The sequence below is a fragment of the Hydra viridissima genome, unplaced genomic scaffold (genome assembly GCF_058129835.1).
Source record: "Hydra viridissima isolate aposymbiotic clone 2 unplaced genomic scaffold, HvirCarnegie_v1 scaffold_2, whole genome shotgun sequence".
NCBI classification, from domain to species: Eukaryota; Metazoa; Cnidaria; class Hydrozoa; order Anthoathecata; family Hydridae; genus Hydra; species Hydra viridissima.
The window spans coordinates 9,850,789-9,869,604 of NW_028324301.1; the positions used below are offsets into that span (position 1 = coordinate 9,850,789).

An 18,816-nucleotide genomic window follows, 5' to 3' on the forward strand; every position below is an offset into this window, starting at 1 on the left:
TTAAATTTTTCGTTTGAATTTAAAACTTTTTTTTTTATTTATCTTAGGACTTGACAACAGGCTATCACTTCTTATATGGGTTACAATATTTTTGTCTTTGGTAATCAGTGTAGCTGTACCTCGTCAATCTGGTATTCGTACGTTAGTGGGAGCAATAATTTTACGTCTAATATTTTCTATGGGGATCAAACAAACACTTTGGGTTTTAGGATTTACAAATGTGAGTTTGCTGAAATTTAATTTTTTTTGCTTGTTAAATTAGTTATTATTAAAATATTTAATGTTAAAATATTAAAAACATATTTAAAATTGATATTTATTGCTATGTTGTAAAAAAGTATCTGGTTAGAAATATTTTTATTTGAGTATTAATTTTTTTTTTTTTTAAGGTATTAAACCGAACGGTATTAGCAATAAGCTTTTTTGCAAACAACGGTACATTAGTTCAACAGTCGGTTTTGAAAATGCTAAAGGACAAGCTTGTTTTTGCTAACTTGGTTTGCCTAGCAACAAGTTTACTTGGGTTTTTTGTGCACGAGTTCTTTTATAGTTTTCTAGTAAGTGTTTTTTAAATAATTACAGATCAATTTATAAATGTAAATGTTCTTCATTTTATGATAAAACAACAAACTCCTTTTTTTGTCTTACACCAAATATTTAGTAAACCCGTTTGTTTTTTTGTTTTTTTTGCTTTAGAGAGAAGTTAAAAAAATATTTTTGGATCGATATGTTAAACAACATCCTATATTAAAATATATTAAAATGTAATAAGATATGATAAAGTATGATAAGATATGATAAGATATGATAAGATATAATAAGATATACTAAGATGTAATAAGATATAATAAGATATAATAAGATATAATAAGATATAATAAAATATGGGATGTTTTGTTTACATATCAATCCTAAATATATGCAGATTTTTACCGATTTATAAATACTTTAGGTTATCGATGTTTTGATTCGTGAAGAGACATTGCTAAATGTTGTTAAAAGTGTTACAAGAAACGGTCGTTCCATTGTGTTGACTGCCTTGTTGGCCTTAGTGCTTGTGTATTTATTTTCGATTGTTGGCTTTCTATTCTTCCAAGATGACTTTATATTAGAGGCAGAACCATCAGTGATTAAAGGTAATTTTGAATTTTAAGCAGAAATTTTTTTAAAAAAAAGTATGACATAAAGAAACAAACATGTTTAAGATAACAAAAAACAGCATTGATGAACGTTGGTGTACTAAAATAATTTAGTTTTCCACAATATTGTTCCGAAATCAAGTAGAAAAAAAGATTATTTTATTTTCAAGATCTGTCAAGTGTGATGACATACTACAAATAAAATTTCTTTTTCTGATTTAAGTCTTTCATGTCCAACTTTTTTTGGCTGCAGCTTGACATATAAGGTCTGGATCCATTCTTCTTTTTTTTTACATAGTTTCGAGACATTTCCATTCAATTAATTATTTTTAGTTAAAATAATTTTTTTGAATTGATTTTAATTAGATAATTTACAATAAATATCATTATGATGAACAAATATCATTAAAATTGAAACTAGCGGAGTTATTTAGGTTTACAAACCTATAAGCTAAAGGTCTGCGTATCGCTTCAGTTCCATATTGTTATCAGTCCCATATCATAGCGGAAAAAGAAGGTGTCATCGGAATGATTACGACAAAAAATCGGTAAAAAATTTTTATTCGGTATTGTAGTTAGTTTAAATCTCGGTATATACCGGAACTCTCGTCAATCCGATGACACTTTTTTTTCCGCTATCATATCGGAATGATAACGATACAGAAATGAAATGATACGCAGACCCTTACTATAAACTATAAATTCAGCGGTGTTCTACTGAAAATCAGAGCAGAAAAAGAATGTTATTCATACGGTTTCGAAATTTCGATAGTAAATTTAATACAATATTAACATGATATACTATATAAATATATTTTTAACATATGCCATACTAATGTATTGTTAACATTTCGTTGATAACTATGATATTTTACAATAACGCAAATAACTCATAAAAAAGTAATCAAATATGACCAAGAAAGTTAAGACTTCAAAAAATGACAATGCGTGTAACTAATGCAAATCGTGAACGTTCTCGAATTTTGTGTTACACCAACAAAGACTTTCACTTTAAATCTATAACTCGTCGCAATTGAACTTTGATACGGGCGAAAACCTCTGGTGACGGCAGACAAACGAATAAATAGGACACCCTTCACAATCTAGAGTATCTGACGCACGTCAAAGTCAGTCTCTGGAAAAGTTGCATAAAATCTTTCATACTAAATACTTCGTCGTGTCGATGATTTTTTTTTTTTTTAAAAAGTTATAACAGGATAAATATCTAATTTTTTAAATTAAAGTTTCAGCTGGTGTTTTTAAATGTTCGTTACCAAGCATTTTTTTTTTGTTTTTTTTTTGTTAAATAAGTTTTAAACTAAAAAGTTAAACAAAATATTTTTCGTTGTTGAGTTGGTGGCAATTTTGTATAGATGCCTATGAATGATCGTGAAAAGTTTAAGTGTTTTGTCTTTGTAAGAAATTGTTGCGTTTTTTAAAATGATTTGTTTTATAAAAAAAAATTTTATAAGATTATAATAGGGGGGGGTCCAAAATTAACTTTTTTTAGATTTTTTGTAGTTTAACCACTTTTTCTTAATTAATTTTTTATGCTGATTTCGAATTTCACAATTTTTTTACTTCATTATCAATATTTAGCCTTCTACTTCAATTTTTTAAAAAAGTGATTTTTTTCACAAAAGAATTTACTGTTAAATTAAATGAAATCATTATTATTTTCAAATATAAGCGATGTAAAACACATAGTAAATTTTTTTTCATTTTATTAATAAAATATGTAATCATTATGCCTATTTATAAATAACACAAAAAATTAGACATTGCACATCATTAAGATAGTCTAATATTAATAATAATTTGTTTCGATCTCTATTGAAAGTGCAAAATAACTTTGTGGAAGTCATCGTAGGTGATTGTGGATTGCTGTGATGACTTTCCAAGTAGAACCTTCAAATTAGTAGCATATTCTTCTATAGACATAAGACGGCGCTTATTTGTATTTTTATCAAAAATCATGATTTTAAATAGAGTTGATTTCCGCGGCAATGACCTACTTGTATCTCTAAAATAAATTACTTCATTCTTCAATCGTTTTTGGCATTTTATCAGATCTTTCTCTTTTTCAATATATTCACTTACATCTGATCCACAAGTAAATGGGCCGCCTTGTAGTTTTAAACAAGTTAAAATAGAATTTCTCCTGGACGCCTGATGTAAAGCTTGTTGTTCTTTTTTAGTTAAGCCGCTTTGTCTCAGCTGAATCTGTCGCTGGTTCCAACTATATTCTATACTTTCAATTTTTCTAACAATAGGACCCATTTTCCGAAATAGCTCTAAATTACTTGAATCTTCATTTCTTAAATTATTTGAATATTTAAGAACATTACCACGTGAAACTGTTGAAAGTGACGGTTTTTTTCGAAGTCGATTGCTATGAGTTCCACACTGACGCTCAAGTTCAATATTATTTGTAATTGCTTTATCAACTCCAACGACTTGATTAAAAACGTAATACTCATCAGGTAACCGTTCATTGTTTCTTTCTCCAAACCCATAATGCTTTCCTCTTTGGTGTTGAAGAACTATAGCTAAACTTTTCCGAACTATATTTGCTAGAATAATGCAATCATCAAAGTTCTTTGATGAGTATTTTCGAACTACATCAACAACTTCTAAGCCATAATCTTCTTTAATGAGATTTTCAAATAGTCTCTTTGATACTCCTTGAACACATGGCTCTTTAAATTCAAAGAATTGTTGATTTATGACATCATTAGATAAGCTTGAATGCATCTTGCTAAAGAATATTTGCAGTTTAGAATGCGTGGCTTTACCTTTAGTTTTACAGAAAAATGGTGAAATGACTTGCATTCCAAAAGCTGCTACCACGACTAAAGTAACTATAATGTAATCAAAATTCATAGAATCTCGGACTAAACAAGCAAGTTTATTTGTAATATATTCATGTTGGTCCAAAAACTCCTTAAAGTCATCCCAGTGAAAGCAAACTATAGAAGAACATTTCGAAAGACATTCAAATCGAACATCTTTAAATTCAAAAAGAAAAATATCTTTGTTTTTACGCTGCATAAAAGTTTTAAATTCTTTATAATAATTCCATGGTTTTTGAATAAAACTCGGACCAAACAAGTTTAGTACCCATGAGAGAAAGGTTAAGGACAACGTTTCCGTACTTTTGTTAATAGATATATCTAACAGAAAGCCTTTGAAAAGGTTATCCATATTCATTTCATTTTCAATTTGATTTAGAACTTTTTCAATAGCTCTGTCAAAACCTAAAGCTGTATGTGAAGTGCAAAACAGTTGACCAGCAGGAATTTCTCTATTGAGTATATCAGCTGTGACTTTAGATATTCCTATATTATGAACAGTACTGTCAGTCATATGAACGTCTACCTTCTGGTATAGTTCTTCTGAGGTGTATTTTGAGGCTTCCTGTAACATTTCGAATGTTGTTTTTATTCCATCTGCAATATTTGCTGTAGTTTCTGAAGCAATTGCTAATGTAGGCAAAGGAAAATAATATTCTCGGTTAATATGTAAACCAGAAGGTGCAAAGGTCCCAACATGTTTTCGAGTGGTAGAGTCAGTTGCGTGAGTTATTATATCGCCACTATTTTAGCTTGAACAACTCTGTCTGCAATCAAGCCAAGAGAATACGCGTGCATCTGTTTTAGTTTTTTACGAATGGCACTGCGTGTTGGGAGTGTGTTAGAATCAATAAATGTGTTCTCAATAGCTTCACAATTATTTTTATCGTACTTTGATGTACGGTCAGTTTCATCTGGAATTTTCCATTTTGTTTTAAAAATTCGATTGCCGATTACTTTCAGTGCAACTTGCATTTCCCTCATCGAGAATCCTTCTCCATCTAACTCTGCACATGCATGGTAGATATCACTTAAGACTAAGTTTTTTGATTGTCGCACATTAGGTGGAACATAAGTATTGTGAGAACTATCTTCAAACATTAATTTTGATTTTGATCTCGTCATGTATGGCTGTTTTGGTTCACTTACATCAACAAACATCACTCTCTTTTTTTTAATTGGTTCAGTGTCTTTTTCAAAGAACTGATATTCATTTTTTGTTAATTCATTTTCAAGAAATTCATCTTCATCTTCAAATTCACTTAACTCACTATCATCATTATCAACGTACATTGTCTGATAAACTGCTGTTTCATTTCTAATCTTTTTCTCCATTTTTCTTTTTTCATTAACAACTTTTTGATGGAAAGTTTTATCAACATTTTGACAAGTAAAATTTCTGTTACCACGCATGTTTTCTAGATACGAGTAGTCTTCAGCATTCATTGAAATACCGAAAAACTTCTCTAGCTTTTCACGACGTTCTGGATTAAAGCAAGAACATCTCTGAGTAAAGGCAACTTTGTATGATAAAATTTATCAACTACAGGGAGACTTTCTAAAGGAGTTTGTTTATTTTGATTTAAAACTAGTTTGTTATTACGTCTTGTTACAATTTTTTTCATTTTAATTGATATCTAAATTTAGTTAACAATAATAAGCTATTTTTTAAGTATATAAAAGTTTTACGTTTTAACAAAAAAAGTTTTATTACATTTTTTTAAGACGCAACTATTATTCATTTTAATTCAAATTTATCCAATCAAAATTTAAATTGCATAAATTTTAAAATAAAGTTGCGTAACTTTATACGCAAAAAAACCGCTGCAAAGATTTTTCTTTTATATGTTTTTTTTTTTTTTTTTTTATGTATCTTTAAAAATGTTTAAATAGAAGTAGAAGGCCAACCACAAAAAAATAGAAAAAACTGAATTGTTTTTAAAACTTTTCTACAAAAATTAATTAAGAATAACTGGTTAAACAAAATATATAGAATTTTGGACCCCCCCCCCTAATTATAAGCGTATGCTTAAAAAGTAGAATCTTGATATAAAAAATTAACAAAATGTTAAATATATGGAGGGACATCGTTTGACGTCATCCTTCAATAGCCAATACTTGTTTAACCTAATATAAATAATTAAATGTTTGTAACATACGTATGGCTCCGTGGCGTAATGGTAGCGCGTCTGACTCCAGATCAGAAGGTTGCGTGTTCAATTCACGTCGGGGTCAAGTAATCTTTTGACGATTTGTTATAATTTTGTATTAGTGATAGCAATATATTCAAAACAACTTTTAACATAATAACCTTTTTATAATTTATTACAATTTTATATAGTGATAGCGATGTATTTAAAGCAACCCTTAATATAAGAAAGGAGCATCGGGGTTTTGTTTTTCCGTTCGTAATGATTAAAGTGTAAACTTCTAATAGTTTTTTTAAGATGAATGAAAGTTTACAAAACTTAAACTTTTTATGCATTTAATACAGCAAACTTTTTTGGTGCGACAAATATTTGTTAATACAATTTATTGCTTCTTTTGAAAACATTTCAAGTTTAACGAATTTACAACAAGTTTAACGGAATAATTCAAATTATTCCACAAATGTTCTAAAGGATTTTTTTTTTAAAAAAAAAAGAAAATATGCGACTTATTGCAAGTTTTATCATGGAATTTTTTTAAAATTTTTTGTCTAAATACATAAATTGTTTTAAAATCGATTTCAAATGACTTATATAACCAAAATGGCAATACTTAACAAGTTGTAGTGTGTTATGTATTGATTTAAATCTATTTTTAACTTTTATCTGTAAAATAATTTCAAAAATTGAAAATTTGTTAGCATCATGCATTAAGCTCTATCGACCTATCATGCATTAAGCTCTATCGACTCTAACGTTTCTCATTTGCAGGCGATCGGTTTTGCACAAAAGAAAATTGTACTTATGCTAGTTTGTGGAAAAACTCTGAGGTCGATAATGATGATAGCCCGACGACTGTGAGGGAGCACTCCTGCAATAATCTTATAATGTGCATAGTAACTACCTTAAATAAAGGCTTGCGAAGCGGTGGGGGTATAGGTGACGTTTTAAGAGTTCCTTCCAAAACTGTAAGTTTCATTAAAGTTTTTTCACTTTTTTTCTCTTCATACATTTTGTAAACCTATTGTAGTTCACTGGATACAAGTTTAACAAGATTGTCTAGAAAACATTCTCTTTTTTTTTTTCTTATTTTAGGACAAATATTTTGCAGCCCGTGTAATATACGATTTGCTGTTTTTCTTCATTGTTATTATTATTGTATTAAACCTGATTTTCGGTGTCATCATTGACACATTTGCTGATCTGAGAAGCGAAAAGCAGACGAAGGAAGAAATATTAAAAAACACATGCTTTATATGTGGTAAGGAACTCCAAATATATCTCGGTTAAAAAATTATTTCAATAACTAGATGTACATGTATTGATGACTTTAAATGCACATGTATTGATAGTGTGCTTTTTAAATTTTCTCAGGGTTGGAGCGTTCTGCATTTGACAACCGCAGTGTTACTTTTGAAAATCACATAACGAAAGAACACAACATGTGGGATTATTTATACTTTATTGTTCTTCTCAAAGTGAAGGATCCAACAGAGTTCACTGGTCCCGAGAGTTATGTGTCGGAGATGATCAAGGTAATTGCGAGCGATTGATTGTTATATCACGAGTTGCCTCTAATCACGCATTTGTAACTAATCTCGATTTTTTCATGATACTCTATTTTTTAAGAGCCGTTGCTTGGAATGGTTTCCTTATCTTCGCAGTATGTCGCTCTCCGTCGGCGAGGCAGAAAATGAGCAAAATGAAATACGTAACTTACAAACGCAACTTGAATCCACAAATAACTTAGTTCAGACATTATCTGCGCAGCTGAGTGACTTAAGAGAACAGGTAATTTTATAAAAAAAATTTAAAAAAAATTTTTTTTTCTCATTTACCAAACGCGTTGCGAACACTGATCTCTATAATAACTGGAAAGCGCAACTCCGAGCAAAACTTCTTATTTTTTGACGCCAAAATCGCCATATTGGAAAGCCCCAAAATTTTTAATCCCGTAAGCTTTAAGTTCTGTTTTTCGGCTTATCGCTTTATCGCTTTATCGCACATATCAGATTTCAGCGTTCTGGGCTTTCCAATATGGCGATTTTGGCGTCAGGGTTGATATTAGAGATGCGCTATCCAGTTATTATAGAGATCAGTGGTTGCGAACCAGAGTTAACGCCGGTGATATTGTTTTTAAATGTTAAGTCAATTAATGACTACTTTGTTCGTTTCAGATGATGGAGCAACGTAAGCAGAAAATGAAAATCAATTTATTAGGGAGTGCTCGCAACCACGAATACTCGAACCCAGCTTTATATAATCACATTCGGTGACCTTTTCACTACAGATTTTCTTCGTGCGAAGAATATTTTATCGCTGTTGCGTTTTATTTATTACCTTTATTTCGTGTTTTTTGGTAGTGTTCATTTGTTATCAGTGCACGAGGAATATTTATGTGTATTTTGTAATCTGTAAATTTTTTCTTATTTTATATATATATAGAGAGAAGAAATTATAGATAAAAAAAAAAAAAAACTCTCTGATTGATGTAAACTGTTAAACATTTCTCAGCTGCTCGGCTTTTTGTTTTCTTTTTTCTTTTTTTTTTTTTTGGAGAGGGGGGGGGGGGTTCGCACATTGTTACTGTGTGTTGTTGTTTCCCCGACGTCGTTTCTGCGTATTAGTTTTAATCAAAAACTAAGTTGAAAACGTTCACTTTTTAGTGCGCCGTAAATGCAGGTCATTACCCATATTTTTTTTTTTGTTGACGCGTTTCTTTCTGAATACTTGAATTTTTGATTAATATTTGGATTATTTTTATAGTGCGAAATTGAATTTTTTTTTTTTTTTAGATAATATTAAATTATGATATTTATTTTTTTCAGTTTTCGTCGTGAAAGTAATTACAGTTTCACTGATTTTTCGTTTTAAATTTTCAATGTTTTTCTATTTTAGGCGAAACTTTTTACAAATTTCATCAATCCGCTTGTGTCACGAAAAAATATTCCTTTAAACTCTCAATAATTCTCAACATTTTACGTGCCTTTTTAAGATTATTTTTTGGTGTCAATTGAAACATTTTGTAATATTTCAATCAGAAATATTTTTTGTACAAAATCTCTACTTAAGGTTTAAAATTATATCCGTCGTATTTGTTTTTCTTCCCTCGATAACTTTTTTTTTTTTTTTCATTCTTTGCTTATCCTGAACGAACACGAAATTTACTATTACTTTCAAAAATTTCAGGTGAGATGTTTGAACCTGAATGATGTTTCCAATTCTTTAAAATAAAATAGCTCGAACTTTTCTTTAATAAAACTTAGAAGTAATTTTTTCTGAAAAAGTTTAAGTTCTAACAAAGTCTATTGCTGCGCCCCTCTGTAGCTCGATTCAACACTCAAGTATCTGTTAAGTTCAGGTTTTGGATTAAAACATTTTGGTGCCCCAATAAAGTAAAAATTGAAATATAGATAAAATACCAAACCATAAAGTTCTATCAAAATGAAACAAGATCTGCAATAAAACTTAATTTTTGTAAGTTTCAACTTTATCTGTAATTAAAGTTTTCTACTTTTTTTAATTGCAAACTTCTCGATGAGATACTTAATGCTTCTATGCATAACATAGATAAGACATCCAGCTTACTTTGTTGCAATTTGTTCTAGGTTTTTTTTAATATACTTTTATACTTCAAGTCGTCTTTAACGGTTCGTGGTAGCGAAAAGTTAACATTTGATCATCTATATGAAGAAGCAAAATAAAAAATTCGCTCACAGTATTTCGGTTTTTTGTTACATCCTCTTTTGGGGCTTATTTTACTTAATGGTTGATCCATTAGTGGTAAAGTAGAATTTTTAAGAGACCTTAAGTAGTTCAGCATTCGTTAAATTGAGCTATTCTCGAACCTTTGTAGGTTTATTTAATGAATTTTTACTGACTCATACTTCGCCAGATTTTAACACTGTTATCACCATCTCAATTTTTAACAAACAAAAGTTTCATAATCCTCAATTTTATTTCTTTCTGCAAAGGAGAAAAATCCTTATTGAACGTTCAAAATTTAAATTATTTTAATAATGTTGCAATATAGGTAATCTCTCAAATTTCAAAGATATAAATCACTAAGTATATAGGTTCATACATGAACTTAAATATATTTTCAAATTTGTACGCCTGATCATGTTATGGTTAATTCCTGACGATAAATTCAATAAATCTCCCTATTAAAGATATTTAAATAGATACTAGCCTATAAATACACAATACATTTTAATTTAAATATTTCGAATTCACAATTTTTATGTCAAAACCAGTAATGTTTTAATGAAAGTTGTTGTTTTGTTTGAAAACATACAAAGCAGTTCAGTGTAGAAATAGAAAATGAACTGGTGAAAAATTCTTTAGAATGGTTACCTAATAACACCAGTTCGGACTAACTGTAGCCTCATTTTTTCGTACACATCAAGAGTTTTGCCGCAGTTTTTGTCTCTATCCCAAAAATCGCTCATTTTAAGTTTATTTGTTTCTTTTCCTTGCTGTAAAATCTCGCATAACTCACATTGCCAATAATATTCTTCAACGCGATCCTCATGCCGCCACAACTGGAATTTTTCATAGTATTTAAGATCGTTTTGGCTGGGCTTATATGCTTTTTGAAACGAAGGTGAGATGTACTCCTCTTCACCAACAGTGTCAATATATGAATTTGGGATTAGATGCTTTTTATAATTACCTGCACCGTATAGTAGTGGAACCGCATTCCAGGCCATAACGGCCTTCCAATAATCCCGAGTTGTGTAATCAATGCACAAATCTTCATCAGGAGTAATAACAAATTTGATTCTTTCAAAGTGTTTAACACAATCGTCCCCATCAAAAGTTTTGCACGGTAATACTGTTGTGTCAACAATCATTTTCAAACAATCTTGTGAATTGTTCGTCGAGTATATATTAATTAAACCTTCTTCGCGCAACTTTTTAACAAACATGTTAGAAAACAGATCTAGTGAACAGTTTTTTATTGTGTAAGCCATAAATTCGTCTTTTCCGTACCGTGTGAAATACGACTTCACTTCGTCTTCTATCTCCAACATAGTTTCGTTGTCTATTCTAATATTTCTCCGATGTTTTGGTCGATACATTGCCGGTAAAATTCCATCGTTTGGCCAGTAGGGGATTCTTACATCGCTCTCTGATTTGTGAGTAATAGTGTAGTCGAAAAAGTCGTCGTAGTTTTTAGGATCGAAGACGGAGTGTACAGGTGTTTCTCCTGAAAGAAATACTCTCTTGAACTTTCCTAGCTTAAAGTTTTTGACTTGATCAAGTGAAGGCATTTTCAGTGAGTTAAAAACTACTGCATCGCTAGATTCTAAATGATTTTCGTCCGTGGTTATTCGACATCTAGAAGCTTTTGGAGGACACTTTGACCAGTCATATGCCTGCCACATGTCATATTTATTCCATATTTGTTTATCATGTAGATAAATTAATTTAGAATTCACCAAATTAAAACGACCTTTTTCAACTTCTGCTTTTCGCGTCACAAATTTGGTTGAATTGCTGATGTCTTTTTGATTGTCATCGTTTACATTTAACGGCGCTTCTACTGCTTTCACCCCACACTGAGTTCCTTGACAAGTGTCTTTTAAAGTGTTCAAAATAAATATTGTAAAACCAACGCCAAACCAAAACGATATCAAAGTTACTGCAGCTAAATGAAAAAGTGTAAACTTCATTACCAACGAATTTTACAGCAGAAACTGAATTATTTCTCTACACCCCAAACAACTTTCATCAAACTTCTGACCACAATAACATTTAATTCCTTTCTAACAATTGTCTTGATGAATTAAAAGTTACGTGTTAAAACATTGTTTTTATCATTATGGATTAACTTGAAAACAAAGTAATTAAAATAAGGAAACACTTCTTAGCAACATTGAAATCTTCAGTTACTGCTTGGGTGATTATTTTACATCAGCAATAACATGTTATAAGTATATACTTTATGCATGAATACATTGTTTAAAAAAAAAAAGAGGAGCATGGTAATAGTGACATCACCAACATTACCGTATGTTCTGGAATTAGCATGATTATTATCCAAGGTTGTTACGACGTACTGTCTGGCAGATCTGTCAATATATTTTCTCTCGATGTAAAATATGTCCGAAATATTTTGTACTCACATATCAAAAACATAAGTCAAAACATAATTTTGTGTCTGAGAAATTTTCTGCCGACAGAAAGTATGATCAAAATATTTTCTATCCACCTATTTCGACAATTTTACATCTGAGACATTTTCTGCCGGTCTTTTTCCGATCTTTTTAGCGAACTATAGTATGAAGCTCCCGCGGTGGCGATTTCCCTAATTAATGGAATGTAAAAACCATCTCAAACTTAATTTAATACTGAAAGTGGTTTTTATTTGCGTGACTAAACTTAAAATTATTCTTTTGATTAAAATAAAAAAGGTTCTATAAAGAAAAAATTGAATCTCGAAAGATTACATGGAAATTATGAGACCCAATAGAAAAAAAAAGGCGTACTGTACCACATTAGAAATTAAAATAAGTAGAAAGAAAAGTAGAATTTTTATAGGGTCGAACCATTTACAGCATAAATTTTTATGATTTAATGGTCAACAACATAAAGGAATAGAAAATAATTCTACATTATATCACAACAGAAGGATACGACCGAATAATTTATGGTCGAAACGAATCATGTTAAAAATTTTATTTTCATCGGCGCACTGCACGGAGAAAATGACAACTTAGATGGACAAAAATATTTTACAACTTAAAATTGATTATTGTTTGATAACTTCTTATTATATTAAGTCCTATATTGGAAGAAATAAATTAGCAATTAGAGAAGAAGAAGAAAAAAAAAAGCAATAAACAAATAATTCCATATATTCAGTCAGAATACAATTAAGTAAATATTATTTCACGAAATAAGTCAGTTTCTTTTTGATAATGATTGCTAGTTACTAAAATGTATCGAATCAGCTATTTCACTTCCTGTAATCCAAAAGCAAAAAACTAGAATGATTGCAATGAATACGAACACCGCAAATTTATTTTCCATATAAATAGTTGTCGAACGCGTGCTTTTTGAATGAATGATTCATGTTACACATCATTACATGCTTAACAAATGCTTGATTAGAAATGTAGCCAATCATATAAGTTACGAGTTTTAACTTTAAAATAACCTAAAAAAAATCATGATACAATATACTGTACATTGCTACTCTCGTTGTAACTGCAAAGATGAGCGTGATGCAGCTGATAATGAAGAAGCGATAAAAGTTTAGTTCGCTGAATGACCTGTCTATTGTACATTTTTAAAGATCCATGTTGTATTATTTGGTGATTCCAAAATATATTCCTTGTAGATCTTAATTTATTTGAAATTAATTTTTTGTTTTTCTCACATTATCTTAAATTTTCAAGTTTGTTGATCAGCATGATTTTTTATTATGTGATTATTATTACTTTTTGCGAAAACATTCAAACAAAGAGATTCTAAACATTCTAAGAAAACATTAAAGCGGTACCTCTAAGTACTTTTTTGTAGCGGTTTGTGAAACCCGCTTCAGTTTAAGTAAAAATTCTGCTTAATATTGTTTTCCAACATTTTCTAAAAAACATTCAAAAATTTGTATAAAAATTATTACGAACTTCACTATTAGATGAAAGAACTTACTTATAGAAACGCACTCCATAAGAAAATAATAAATTTTAAATAGGTAATAATAGCACAACAACTTTCTGTCTCCATCATTTCCGTAGGCGCTAATTTGGCTGCTGTGTTTTCGCTGGAGAAGAGGTAATTTTCGAGTGGTCACACAATCGACTGTTGATAGCTTCTTTGTAACTATTGATTGCTGAGGTTCTATTACTTCTTCTATTACTTCTTCTATTACTTCTTCTATTACTTCTTCTATTACTTCTTCTATTACTTTTATTGACATTTTTATATGATTTTGGTGTATCTTGGTGGGTATTCGAAAATTCAATTTTGTCCATCTAAATTCTCATTCTTCCGCGTGCGCGGCGCTGCGTTTCTGATTAAATAGATTTCAAACAAAAACGTTTTGATCATGGCGCCTTTCGATCCAGATTCCATTTGGTTGTAAATCTTTGTATCACGGCCATTTTAATCATAAACTCTATTCTGAAAGTTAACTTAAACTTTATGTGCTAGAATTCAAAACACAAAATCAAAGAGAATTTTGTTATGTTGTACATTATATTTTTTTATGTTGTAGAAAGTCTTTTTTATCATTCAACTCTGGAAAGGTTTTCAAAATTGGATTTTGGCTAAAAAAAAAAAAAAAACAAGTGAATTGTTGAGTTTTTGAAACGAATTTTATTTATCAATTAAATCCAGATTGTTTTTTTTTACCACTATGATAACCTAAGAAATCATTTGAAATGCAAGTAGGTAAAAGGCTAAAAACCAAAGTGAATCCAGAGAAATCACGTTCAACTTTTATAATGGAGAACGCTGCACCGTAAACTACTTGCAAGATTTCATAGAACCAAGTCCATTTTATTTCTTGCTTTTTCTTCAACCACGCATGGTGCAATACTTATACTATGCTTTTTTCAATTTTTAAGTGTTTGAATATAAGCTACTTTTTTGGATTTTCAACACAAACAGTGTGGGACTATAAGTTCTCTTCTTCATTGTCTAAAGCGCCTATATCGATTTCCTCGTCTTTGAAATCTATAAATTCGTCACCGTAAATTTCAAGGATTAGGGGAGACCAGGGCAAGTTGACTACAGGGTTAAGTTGACACACTACGTTTAACTTTGGAACTTTCCTCCAGAAATTTTCTAAATTCACATGGAACCTTTCTACTTAACTAATTTATCTTTGTGTAGTGTCATTATGAGCGCATGCGCATAGAAGTTATAGCGAACTTTGTGTTTTTTTACTAATTTTGTAACTTCTGTAACAATATTACTTTTTTAATTTTGTAGAAAAGCAACAGCGTTATCTACAAGTAAACTGGAATAGAAAGTGTTGTATGGTTCACTCTAACCAGTCACATTTTATGTTTCTCAATATATCGCGAGCAAAAAGCATTTTGTGAGCAAAAAGCTTTTGGGGTTAGTTGGTAAAATGATCGCGGGGCTAGTTGGGAACATGGGCCAACTTACAATTTTTTGCATTTGTCGTAAATTCACTAAAGTTATATAACACTACAGATCATCAAACATGAGAAGTTATAAAAGAAAAGTAGACAGGCCTGCAAATTCTAAAAATGTTACACAAAACGCTGTTGATGCTATTCTTATAGAATTCGATCAACTTGAGGGCAACAAAAATTAAGGTAAAAAAAAATGATTGGATAAAAGTTATCAAGAGTTTTCATAAAAAAAGATGCATTTGAAATAGATGCTTAACGTTACTAACTTTTCTCTTTTCATATGGCGAGCCAACTTACCCTGAAAGTATAGGCAACATACCCCGGGCCAGGGTAAGTTGGCACCTTTTGTTTGTTTTGGAGGCCCTTTTTGGACCACCAATATTTTTTTTACAATGTTTGACATTTGAACAAGCTTGCCAAATTCATATTCTTTTGAACTGCAGTTTGATATCTTCAAAAAAGTTCACCCAGAAATGCACAGAGCTCAAAAACTAAAACTGTAGCCAACTAGCCCCGGTCTCCCCTACTTTCATTTGATCTAGTGCTTTTTGGAGAATATTTGAAGCTTTTCTCATGTTCTTTCCCCCATCTGTGTAAGTAGCGTAGATATCATAAACACATTCTCCAATTTTTCTAATCACAATTTCCAACTCAGCAGCCAAAATCTCTCCAAACTGTCGACCATTTTGAGTAATTATGCCTAAGGTTCTGTCAGATATTTGCCAGTCCTTGATATATCAACAGCTAACTCTGAGCACGTTTCTTCTATATTGCGACGCATACAGGAACATTTTCAGTTTCTTCTCTTATAAGCAAAAAAATATTCTCACGCGCATGTTGAATGTAGCGTTTCATGCTGTGACGATTTATAACAACTTTGAATTCTTTGAGTGGATTTTTCACTAAAGATGTTTTTCCGATTTCATCAGCTGATGCGAGAAAACAAGTTACGGCGCATCATTATTCGAATCATTTTTCAAACTAGTTGATTTACATTAACTACGCTTAATTAATTGAATCACGTTTCGATTCTGAGTAGCTTCAACTAATTCGATTTCGTCCTTTTTTTCTTTGTGGTTTCGAAGTAGGTGAATCTTGAGATTACTTAACCCTTTAGCGCCCGTGTAGCAGATCTGCTACATAACTTCAGAAACCTTTTATGGCCATCCTGTCAACACAGTGATCTCAAAAACACCTTTTGTAGCATATTTACAACATATTTTTGTTGATCTGATTTAGCTAGGTTAATATAATTAGATAATCAAGACTTAAAAACACATCAAAATTGTCTTTTTAAAAATCGGATGATTGTTGTCAGACAAGGTATTTTCAAAGAGAGTTTTTTCCTGTTTTTATACGAATATTAAAGCTTATTTGTTTATTTTATTTTAAATTAATAACACATGTAAGTTTTAGAAGTATTTAAGAGAGTTTCCTCTTTTTGAAACTATCACAAAATGCTATCTGAATTTATATGTATCACATATGCTACAATGACAAAATTGGGTTTGCTAGTGAAATTTTAAAATTTTATTTTTTAATTCATAATCTAGGCCCTAAAACAATTGCTTTTTGAAGTTTTTGGAGTTTTTTGAAAATTTTAAGCCCTGGTGGGCGCTAAAGGGTTAACTTGCCTTAATAAAATTATTTACACATTTCACATTTTCCTCCTTCTTTATTAATTTCGAATTGAATTTTAACTTGTTCATTCAATAAGTTATTCTCCATTTCTGACTTTTAATCATAAGAAAAAAATAATTATTATTCCAATATTTCACTCAAAACATTTGAAGCAAGTTTTTTCCCATTATAATTATGTAATTATAATGCAATTGTCAATTATTTTTTATTAAATAAATCATAATGATAATTATTTTAATAAGTATGTAATCGTATTTAATTATAAGTTATTACCTGTTAGTTTTCTTAATAAGAATTGAATGAGCTAAATATAAATTTTGCGGAATATTTCGAGTTCTTCAGCTCAACTAAATCTAATTTGGCACAAAATTTTCGAAATCTTTTTAACCGTCGTCTGTTACAAAGTTAACTTAAATATTACTTCATTTAAAACACCGACGTTTTTCATACTGAAAACAATAAACATTTTAAACTTAAGTTGAAAAGTCGTGAAAATAATACAATCACTTTTATCTTAAAATTCAATTTTTTCTTTATAGAACCATTTGAGATTCAATTTTTTGTCAAAGAAAACTTTTGAGGTTTAACTTTTAATTAAAAATTTCTGAAAATATTTTTTAAATTTTAATCGTAAGAATAATTTTTAGTTTAGTCATACTAATAAAAACCACTTTCAGTAATAAAAATTAAGTTTGAGATGGTTTTTACATTCTAATAAGTGAAATTGCCACCACGGGAGTTTCAATACTGTCAAACGATATTTTGCTGAAAAGGTCGGAAAAATATTGGCAGAAAAAAATTCAGACATAAAATTATATCAAAATATGTGGATAGAAAATATTTCGGACATATTTTATGTCCAAAATGCAGAAAAATTTTCTCAGACATATTTGACAGATCACAACCCTGTTATTATCTTTACACCGACGCTAGGATAAATTGCTGATGCATGACAAAAAATTTATATTAATTAGATTAGAATAAAAGGAAAATTTTTTTCTCACGTCATCTTCGAAGAGGTTATTAAATCGATTTAAGTATTCCTTTTTTTATATGACACATTTCGTAGAGGACTTCCCTTTTAGGATAGTGTAAAGCAGGACTAGATAATCGGTATCGAATATCAGTTCTCATCTGGTGTTGAGAGTGATAATTACGTAATTACGTAAATACGAGTTACGTAAATGCGTTCGTCTGGAACGCCTTATAAAAACGTGCACAAAAATGAAATGTAAAGAGATTGAAAAGATTAGATTTCGCCTTTTTTGAAGTTGTATAGAACGAGTTTTGTTAATTTTAAAATAAATGTATATAGTAAAAGATAAAAATAGTTATATGCTTGAAGGGAACGTAACAGTTGGCTTAAAATATAGCAAAAGCAATTAGTAATTTACCAGGTGTAAAACAATTTATTATAAATGAAAATGACGCAACAAATTGGCGCTACTTGACTTTTTCCTTCATCCCCCTTTTCCTCTCCCCATTCTTATGATTAACTTTGACAGAGAATTTCATGCTGCTTAAGAATTGTATAAAATCAGTGTAAAGTGCTCTAATCTGAAGTTTAAAGTACAAAAATATGTTGAGAACTTTACAGTCAATTTTGTTCTTGAGCAAAACATTGCCAGTCTGGTTTTTACTATCAAAAAATGTCTTTTTAGTTTATTAAAGATGCGAATGCTCTTTCGAGTCTAATCAAACAAACGAGCTTTTATGAAACGTGATTCCTTCTAGTGATTTTTAATTTTTTAACAGAATTTACGACTATGTTTTCAATAAAAGTTTTATTATTGTTAAAAAAAAAAAATGTAATTGAAAAGATGAACTTTCATCAAATACAGGCGCGGATCTAAGGGGTGGCCATTGTGACAATGGCCATTTAGTTTAAAGTTAATGACAACCATGTTAGTTTTGGGTTTTTTCG

At 30.1% G+C, this 18,816-nt stretch overlaps 2 protein-coding genes and 1 non-coding gene across 4 annotated transcripts in view; 2 read left to right on the forward strand and 1 right to left on the reverse strand.

The window, feature by feature from the left end:
* LOC145186172 (inositol 1,4,5-trisphosphate-gated calcium channel ITPR1-like) overlaps positions 1-8,616 on the forward strand; it is a 41,024-nt gene extending 32,408 nt beyond the window's left edge. For both annotated transcript variants that reach the window (XM_090079741.1, XM_090079742.1), the window contains 8 exons: positions 48-220; positions 390-557; positions 953-1,136; positions 6,910-7,106; positions 7,234-7,399; positions 7,513-7,673; positions 7,768-7,929; positions 8,316-8,616. In XM_090079741.1, the coding sequence (XP_089935867.1) occupies positions 48-220; positions 390-557; positions 953-1,136; positions 6,910-7,106; positions 7,234-7,399; positions 7,513-7,673; positions 7,768-7,929; positions 8,316-8,414 (1,310 nt within the window). In that variant the 3' untranslated portion in view covers positions 8,415-8,616. The remainder of the gene's footprint in view (positions 1-47; positions 221-389; positions 558-952; positions 1,137-6,909; positions 7,107-7,233; positions 7,400-7,512; positions 7,674-7,767; positions 7,930-8,315) is intronic.
* Positions 6,155-6,226, forward strand: Trnaw-cca (transfer RNA tryptophan (anticodon CCA)). Its single transcript has one exon. It is a non-coding gene; the product is annotated as a tRNA-Trp (tRNA).
* A 1,249-nt stretch (positions 8,617-9,865) lies between the features above and the next one.
* On the reverse strand, positions 9,866-11,975 carry LOC145187704 (alpha-(1,3)-fucosyltransferase fut-6-like). The gene has a single exon (XM_080064166.2). The coding sequence runs from the start codon at positions 11,814-11,816 to the stop codon at positions 10,491-10,493; it is 1,326 nt and encodes a 441-aa protein (XP_079920292.2). The 5' UTR covers positions 11,817-11,975; the 3' UTR covers positions 9,866-10,490.
* Between the last annotated feature and the right edge of the window lie 6,841 nt (positions 11,976-18,816).